Raw genomic sequence first — 9,059 nt, 5'->3', positions numbered from 1 at the left:
AAGTGTAGCCAAATCAGTAAGTTCTATGTTCAGTGAGAGACCCTGACTAAACAAACTAAAAATAAGGTGTTGAACAACTGAGGAAGACACCAACAGTGACCTCTGACCTGCATACATACACCCTCACATGTATGAACACACATACACGCATGCACACACACACACAGGATGGGGGAAAACTGAAAGCAGAGGTGAGCACTGCACAGCCTTTCATGCCTGCCCTCTCTCTTGGCCCAGTATTCTTCCCTTCCCCATAGTGGGCACAGTGGCCCTGGACACAACCAGACTCCATCCAAAAAGACTAGGATTCTTTATTTAAATCAGCAGAGTCATGTTCGAGTTCCAGACCACAGTGGGCAGCCCTCTCCCTCTTTCCCCCTCTGCCACACCCCTTAACCACAGTGAAGGGAATGGAAAATGAGAAGCCAAAAGGACCTCTGCCAGGGAAGGCTGCCCCCAGATGTGTGGTAAGTACAGCCCAGCTGTGGCTGGAGTGGCAACCAACCCCCAGGCCCCTCCCTATAAATTAAGTCCCTGCAGCCACAGCTTTGGGAGAGGCATACTTGTGGAAGGAAGGCCAGTGTGGCATTGGGCCACAGGGCAGCATCTGTCTCTTAGCCAAGGAGTAGACCAAGAGCACAGAGCTCAAGGTCACAAGAGACACGCTAAGGGAAGAGGCTTTGGTCCGAGGGGAAAGATTGGTCCAGTTTTGATGGGTACAGGAAAGGAATGTATTAGTAAGCAAAGTGGGGAGAGGCTGCTGTCACACACTGCCACGGGTGACAAGACAGGTTGGACCCCACCCTGGCAGAGGGGAGCTCGAAAGCTCCATGGGCTCTCAGGGAATGTCATTGCTAGAACATATATATATACACATATATATTAACCATTCATGAGAAGACAGGGGTGGGGGCAGGGTGGGATCAGAGGATCTGGCGTGGCATTCCATAGCCGGTCATGCCTGCCTGAGATGCCCCACGGTTGGTGCCCATCTGCAGCCCAATCACATTCTTGCCCTCTTGCAACTGGTTGTCCGAGAAGTTCCGAGGATTCTCTTTGGATTTCCTGGGTGGGAAGGAGGCACTGGTTAGGAGGAAGCCGGAAGCTGCCCCAGTAAATTCTTCCCAAGACAGAGAGCTAGCTTTGCTATGGAACTAAGGGCTGGGGTCAGCTCTGCCTTTGAGAGCTTTGGGCAGCCTGAAGGCACCTTTTTGTTCCTCCAAAGTGTCAGTCCCTTGCCACCCCCACCACCCCTCTGGAGTTCTAAGGGTTAAGTGAAGTGAGTTATATGAAAGTGCTTTATAAATGACTGGCTTCCATGGAGTTTTTTTTTTTCCTATCGACAGAAACCATCAAGAACACTCTACCACGGTACTGCGGCGGTCCCAGGGATACTTACTTAGGAAACCAGTTGGGGTCTCCAGAAAAGAGCCCATCATCCCTGGCTACCGCCAGCCCACCCAGGTTCATCAGTGTCCGCTGCACACAGGCCATGTTCTTTCCTGGAAGAAGAGGGACATGATGCCTAAGCAGGGCTGAGGGCTTAACTCGCCAGGGTTCTAGTTCCATCACTACTATTCACACACTGTCTCCACCCAGCTTGCAACATGCCTAACTCCTCCAAGACACAGACACACGCCATTCTGTCTTCAGGAAGCCTGCAACGTATTTCTTCTGCCTGATGAGGATGGCCCTGCCCAATCTCTCCTCTCTTCAGACGACAGCCTCAGACCCTGACCCACCTTCCCAGAGATCCACAGTTTGGAAGATGTCAGTGGTATTGATTCCGTAGCGCTCAGCTGCCTGCAGGAACTGAGAGATCTGCTCCATCTGCTTGAAGGCCATGGTAGAAGCCTGGATCTTCTTTACTGGGGCCTGCCCCTCAGGGTACAACCCGTTAATGAGCTCACACAGCACCTGGGTGAGGACAGCAGGTATGCCGAGGTGAGGACATGCCCACTGCAGATCAGCAGGACCAGTGACAGTGAACCAGAGAGGTGCCTTCCCCTTGAAAAGAGCCTGAGGGCCCCTCCTGCCCAGAACCCTGCCTTCAAGCCCCAGGGATGAGTGTTTGGACTTTCCTTGCCACTCCACTGTGTACAGCCTACCCTCTCACCCTCCTTCTGTAGGGCTACTCTTCTTGTTTATCACTGGGACCTTCTGCGGCAGGAGGCAGTTCACCCTGACCTTCCTTCTAACAGAGGGAGGCAAAGCAGAAGGCCTGCTGTAACCTCCAGAGAGACAGACAGGCTGAGGAAGAAAGCCGGATTGCATGCTCTCATTCTTGCATCCTTTAGGTTAAATAATCCCTAGTTCCCCAGAGCTAGCCCTAATCCTCCCTGCACCCCCCCAGTCCAGCGGCAACCGAGCTCTCACCGTGCCATCCTTGAGCCAGTTCTGGAAGTTCTCCCGCCCAGGCTGGGGCCGGCCCACATCCTTGCGGCACTGGGTGGTGATCCACTGGATGAGGATCTGCTCCAGGTCTGCGTCGTACTGCTTCTCAATCTTCTGTTGCACCTCCCTGCTCAGGCCATACGCAGGTCCCCTGTTGGCCATTCTGAACAGCTGTGGTTGACTGGAGGACAGAACACAGTGGGGCCCATGGTCAACACTCTGCAGCCCATAAGGCAGGGGATGCTCCTGTGGGGACATCATATCTCCCAAGGGTGAGAACCAGCATTGCTGCCAAATGAGGGAGTGTTCACCTCAGTGCCTGGACACTAAGAACTCTGGGAGATGTGGGGTCAGTCACACCGATGGATACTCTCTGGATTCTCCCACCCCTAAGACAAGCATTCTGTCTACTAAGGCTCCCCACTGAATTTCATTTGAACAGATAGTTCTCTTTCTAGAACGAAGCATATGACCCAGTGGAACTGTATATGAGCTGAAGAGCTGGAGTTCGGCTTTTCTCATGTGGTGATCAGCTCTTGCATATGCAAACTGATCAACTGAACGCCAATCCTGTTCTTTTTTAAAAAAAATTAAAATTATTTATTTATTTATTTATTTGAGAGTGACACAGAGAGAGAGAGAGAGAGAGAGAGAGACAGACAGACAGACAATGGACGCGCCAGGTCTTCCAGCCACTGCAAACGAACTCCAGATGCATGCGCCCCCTTGTGCATCTGGCTAACGTGAGTCCTGGGGAATTGAGCCTCGAACTGGGGTCCTTAGGCGTCACAGGCAAGCGCTTAACTGCTAAGCCATCTCTCCAGCCCAATCCTGTTCTTTATAACTGTAGGAAAGAGGATGATTCAGGAAGAGGAGAATTTGGAGCAAGGGAAATGTGCTGGAAGTTGGTTTTAACTGAGCATCTACTATTTGTGCACAGAAGCCTTCGGTCCTAAGGTGCCATGCAGGGAGCAAAACTGAACATTCGTGATAGGGTAATGATTGTACACACGAATACTGAACTGTACAGCTTAGACCATGTTACAGAAATTAAGAGAAGGGCAGTAGCATTCTGAGAGGGCTTGCTGCAAGAGATGGGCCACCACTGCTACCACACCACCCAAGCTGGCCATGTCCTAATTCCCCAAAGCAGTGGATATAACCTTACATGTCAAAATAGAGCTCTGCAAATGGAGGGATTAGACTGGCCAGATCAGCCAAGAGGGTCTAATATGATCGATCACAAGGGTCCTTAGTAAGTGAAAGAGGAAGGCAGAATGGGAGACTAAGGAAGAAGATATGGGAGTCAGGCGGGGTAATGAACCTTGGGAGGGCAATGTAGGTAGCCCCTAGAAACTAGAAAAAGCAAGGAAATGATTCTCCCCTAGTACCTCACCCCAAAACACAACGCCGCCAACAGCTGGACCTTAGCCAGCGAGACCGCATTGGCTCTGTAGAACTCTATAAGAACTGTACGTGTTTCACAAAGTTCACAGTAGTTTGTTAACAGAAACTGGAAACTAATACAGAACACTGGGTGGTATTTTCACTGAAATCTGGGAAAAGAGGGAAGAATGGGGCTGAAAACGGGAGGGTTTCATTAACTTTCCTTGAGGACCTTCTTTAGCAAGACCTGGGTGGTTTCTGACCACCTGCCTCAACTGGCAGCCTGCCCCACCCACCACCTCTCCACCAGGTCCCACATCCAGAGGCCCAGGGAACAAGTCCTAGGGATGCTAGTGATGCCCAAGGGAGTCAGGAACAGAGAAAGGACATAGTCCCCTACTTGCTGCTCCCATCCCCTTTGGGGAGTCTCTTTTGTCTCTTCAGAAATAACCCTGTCTTGGCTGGTCTCAAAATGGGACATACTCCACTCAAGGACAGGAAAGGAGCCGGCAACTGGCTCCACGCCAGGTCAGACTTGAAGGATGAAGTCATTCTGGCACCCTCTCCCATGCGCCCCAGGTTAAACACTCCCACCGCCCCCTCAACTGGGTCTTGGGATTCTGCCAAAGTACAGGAAGCCAGGCTGCCTCCAATGGTGTCATACTTCTCAGCCCCAGAGGTGGTGTGTGCCTGGCCAGTCCTCTCCCCAGCCCTGCCACATGCTCGCTTCAGTCTACTCCACTTATCGAGCCGCACGTTTCCGGCAAGATCCTCCCCATAAATCAGTTATTTTTAAACTTCATTAGGAGTGACTTCCCCCAGCCTGAAAGTCAGGCCGGATAAATGTCAGTCTGGGTCCTTATCCACACCACAGGCCACACACTCACAATCAGTTAGGGAAAGGCAAGGGGAGGGCGTGGAGCGGCTGAGCAGAAAGAGAGAGCAGCTTCTCCACCCTCCCCAGTCCAGCCCCAACTGCTCAGCCACCACTGGGCTTCTGTAAGCCTTTAACCTCAGACCACAGCGGATGACTGAAAGGCTGGGTAGGAAGAGGAGGGGGGCTGAAGCTGCTATCATCAGCAAGCCCCCTTTTCCTGATTAAATTTCTAGACCTCTCTCTTCTGGGAGTAGTTTTACTCTGGTCACTTGGATCTTGGGACTGTTTTCAGGGAGCTGATGGGCTTGAGCCCCAGGAATCTCTTGGCCCAGCTAAAGAAAAGACAAAGAAATAATCCGGACACCAGAGTTAAATGGAAGAAAAAGGGCACGGACAGGACAGAGGGTGGGTTATAAGGAGCCCTCCTCCACTAGGGCCTGGACACAGCTGGCCGGATGGTGGCTTCCAGCTGCAAAGTCTCTCCTCCACTCCCGGGCCATTGCCCTAGAGCCTCAAGCCTCTGGGTGCCAGACCCACAGGGCTGAGAAGCTCTGGGATGGAGCTGTCCCAGCCAGGCCAGCAGCTGTCTCTCTCACCCCCTGGGGCAGGCAGGCAGCCGTTGACAGGCTGTGGCTGCAGCTGGAGAGGCCCACCCTAGCGACACCCAGGAGATCTACCCCTGCCCTCCCTCAGAGGAAGGCAAAACAGCAAGTCGTCTTTTGGGCTGGGCTGCAGAGATCTGCCCAGCTGGAGGAGAGGTGTGGGAGATGCCCACAGCTGGGGAACCCAAGGGGAAGACTACAGCTGGACAACTTGGGGGGTGGACTGGCACCAATAAGAGTTGACTGCAGTGTGGGAACAACCCTCACCCCCACCCACGAGGGTACAACAGCAGGGAGAGGAGGCGGGGCCACAAAAAGTCCCTCCAGTCCTGTGCTCCGGCCAGACCCTTCTGGGAGTCACCTCACTCAACTCAAAGACAATGCTGATGGGGGACACAGGGTGGCGATGAGGTGGCGGGATTTCAAGGTTCCTGGCTGGGGTGTTTACTGAGAGGACAAAGGGACTCTCCACTCAATACGTAGATGGGATGCAGGGAAGCTCCCAACTCCGATGTGGTTGGGACTACTCTGACGCTGTGTGTGGTTGAGGAGTTTCCCTTAGGGAAGACAGCCTCCGCACCCCACACCGGGGGCAGCCCCTCACCACCCAGAGTCCAGGGCAGAAGAAAAAGCCCAAGCCACACAAACAGGAAGCCACGGAGCTCACTCAGGAGGAGGGGAGAGGGTGGAGACCCGTTGCCATGGCTTCTGTGTACCAAACACAGGAATGGAGGCAGGGTGGGGGCACCAGCCGAAACACCCACTCCGTGCAGACTTGGGTGGAGGACCTGAACCAAGGGGCAGGAACGGTCTGCTCCCAGTTCTGGGGAATAGCCAGGTGTGAAGGATCCCTTCAGGAGGCAGCGTTGGAGAGCCAGGAGAGCTAATGGGGGGGGGGGGGGGACAGAAGTCACCAAACTCCCGGGAGGCCGAGGAGCAAACTCAAGGAAGTAGTCTAGAAGAAACATCGGGTGAAGGAAAGGCATGTTTTGGGCTAGAAAACCCACACCTGGCCATCGAGAAGGTTGAAGGGATGGTGTAAAGAAAGTATTAGGTGGGGGAGAGGGGAGGGAGGCAGAGGCGGGGAGGGGTGCGCTGGACAAAGACTATTTGTTGGTTCTAGAATGATAGCACCCTGCTCGCCCCGCCCTACCTTGGCCTCCTCTGCAAGTTTGAGGTCGGCTCTGTGCTGCAACAGGAAGGAGAAAGTGGGAGGGGTTTTGGGAGAAGACTAGGGACTCAGTTCAGGAGAGATGAGGACAATCCTTCCAGCCACAGGACACCTCCTACTGCGCATCTCCACCTTCCAGCAGGTACTTAAGTGCCCCTCCCCAGGCCTGCAGACACCGAACAGGCAGCGATCCACTTCTGGTGTGCAGGTCCGGCCCCCCACAGCCGCCGCCCCCACCCCACGGCCACACCCTAGGCCGTTACTGCGGATGAGTCACCCACCGCCCGCCCGCCCGCCGCTGGGGTGACGCAGTGGTCTGGGCAGCCCGCCCGCCCGCCCGCGGCCACCACCGGCTTTCCCAGCAGCAGGGGGCACGGGAGGGGGCAGCGGGGCTCGGGCTCGGGCTGGAAAGCAGCCAACCCCCGACCTCACTGTCGGGGCGCATCCGAGCACGCTCGGGGTTGCAGACCTCGGATGCCCTGGGCGCGGGGACCCTCCAGGAGACGTCTGGGGCTTCACCGAAGGCGAGGTCACCCGCCGTAGGAGTAACGCAACCTTTGAGTGACCCTCGAGTGTCCCCAAAAGTGAGCTAGCAGGAAGTGGTGGAAAGGGGCAGCCTGAGGGCAGGCAGGGCAGTGCCCACACGTGCTCCGGGAAGCAGGAAGTGAAGGGTCGCGCGGGAAACCCGCGGAGCGCCCGAGATCCTGTTTGCTTCCCCGCGGGTGGGGTTTGGTCCGGTTCCCCCCACCCATGGGGATGGCCGCCCCGTCTGTGCACCGGCAGACCTCGCCTGATCTCATCGCCCCACAATGCCGGGTCAGGGCTTGGGGACCAGGACCTGATGGCACGGGGCAGGGCAGAGCAATCTTTGGACTCTTGCTGGGTGCCGACCCTGGATCTCCAAGTTCCCTGGATCACGTCTCGGGCGCTGGCTTATTGCTGTCTACAGACCACGCACAGCCCACCCCCCTCGGTCCCTGGGTCCTGCTCACCGTCCCAGCGGGCTGGATAGCAGAGCGCTCCCGGCAGGGGTTGCAGCGGCGAGTGGAGCGCCCGACCCCGCGGGACAAGGGTTTTCTGGAGGGTCCCGCCTCAGACGGGGCGGACCGGGGGCGGGGCAAGGTCCAGGAGGTTTAAAGGCACCGCTGCATACATAAAAGGTAGGCTTGCTTTAGACAGAGGATCTGTGGGCAGGAATGCGGACTAAAGGACTTGGAGGGCCCCTGGCGCCGTTGCAGTGGGCTCCACCCACCAGAACCTCAGCCACCGCTCAGCTGCCCCTTCAACCTCCTGCCTAGATTAGCTCAAGACTTTAGGCCTGTGGGTAAGGGAAGACATCTTCCGGTTTTTAAAAACTGGCAGAGTAAATGGAGGCAGGGAAGAGCTTCCCCCCCAGGACAGAGTAGGGTGTGATACGACTGGATCTTACAGGCTGGGGCCACGTTCCCACGTGGACTCACTTGCTACTTCATGCCTGGGCAGAAACTAACAGTGAGGTCACTTCTTGCCCAGAGCCCAAGGGGTGTGGTCAGGGTTGGGACCCAGGGTTCAGACCCGGCTTCTGTCCCTTTCATCTTCTCCTCTATAACCTGACGTCCTAATCCTGCCAGCTGAGAAAAGCTGGCCTCAGCGAGAAAGGCTGGAACAGTGAGAAAGGCTGGCAGCGGTTCCAGTCTCTCAAGAGTGGAGGACAGCTGAGTTTAGAGGTGCCCTGAGCATCTTCCACCCTCTCGGGCTTCTGCTGAACAGTCTCCTGAGGTGGAATCTCCACTTCCAACCTTCAAGTGAAGTTTTTCACATTTTCATATGGTAGAATCCCCTATTGGGCTTGACATATCTAAAGATGTGAACAACCACTCTCCCCTGGCCTTCATATTCTTTTTTTTTAATTACAGACAAACAGAGAGAGCCACTGCATATGAACTCCAGACACATGCACTACTATGACCATCTGGCTTATGTGGGACCTGGAGAATCGAACCTGGGTCCTTAGGCTTCACAGGCATAAGCCTTAACTGCTAAGCCATCTCTCCAGCCTCTGACCTTTGACCTCACCTTCGGAGTTTCACTGCCCTGAGCCTTGCCTCTTGAAGGCTACTCCTTTGCCTGAATGCTGTGCCTTCCCTGACTGGTATCTTGCCTGCTCCACCTCTTACCTGCCGTGTGACTGTTTGGCACATGACAAAAGCACCTTATGCTTCAGTTCCCTAGTCTAGGAGACAAGGGAGTGGTACAAAACAAACTCTCCCCAACTGCAGGGACATGGGAAGGGCTTAGAATGCCACGTCTGGCCCTTAGAGAATGCTGTTGTGATGACCACCTCCTGTGAGGATCCCGAAGAGCCCCATATGCTCCATGCCACCATGAGAACCAACAGGTGGCTTTCCACAGAACTTATCATACAGTCACTCTCTGTCTGCCTTAGCAGCTAGAAAGAACTCTCCAAGGACAAAGGCATGATGTCAGTGAATTACTTCCATACAAGCCGCACAGCCTCTAGTAGCTGACCCTAGTAGGCACCCTTAATAAAACGATTTTTAAATGACTGTTTAGTATACCCCCATTCAAGAATGTCCTCTTAAGGGTCTAGGAACTTTCCCACCTCAGATCAAAGCTAGGTAACACTAAG

The 9,059-nt window shown here is 54.7% G+C and overlaps 1 protein-coding gene across 1 annotated transcript; it reads right to left on the bottom strand.

Moving 5' to 3' along the window:
- Positions 1-291: 291 nt before the first annotated feature.
- Positions 292-7,556, bottom strand: Tagln2 (transgelin 2). The gene is made up of 5 exons (XM_004671103.2): positions 7,423-7,556; positions 2,377-2,575; positions 1,743-1,917; positions 1,400-1,502; positions 292-1,065 (listed from the first exon to the last, which is right to left on the bottom strand). The coding sequence occupies exons 2-5, from the start codon at positions 2,554-2,556 to the stop codon at positions 924-926; spliced, it is 600 nt and encodes a 199-aa protein (XP_004671160.1). The 5' UTR covers positions 2,557-2,575; positions 7,423-7,556; the 3' UTR covers positions 292-923.
- Between the last annotated feature and the right edge of the window lie 1,503 nt (positions 7,557-9,059).

This window comes from Jaculus jaculus, chromosome 1 (assembly GCF_020740685.1).
Source record: "Jaculus jaculus isolate mJacJac1 chromosome 1, mJacJac1.mat.Y.cur, whole genome shotgun sequence".
Lineage (NCBI taxonomy): Eukaryota > Metazoa > Chordata > Mammalia > Rodentia > Dipodidae > Jaculus > Jaculus jaculus.
Note: the sequence above shows the minus strand (reverse complement) of the source record. Positions and strands in the feature narration are given on the sequence as shown.

Coding starts and splice junctions, on each gene's coding strand:
- Tagln2 (XM_004671103.2), bottom strand. CDS start 2,556: ATGGCCAACAGGGGACCTGCGTATGGCCTGAGCAGGGAGGTGCAACAG. Junction 1,918..2,376: donor ACTGGCTCAAGGATGGCACG/GTGAGAGCTCGG, acceptor GTCCTCACCCAG/GTGCTGTGTGAGCTCATTAA. Junction 1,066..1,399: donor GACCCCAACTGGTTTCCTAA/GTAAGTATCCCT, acceptor CTTCCCACCCAG/GAAATCCAAAGAGAATCCTC.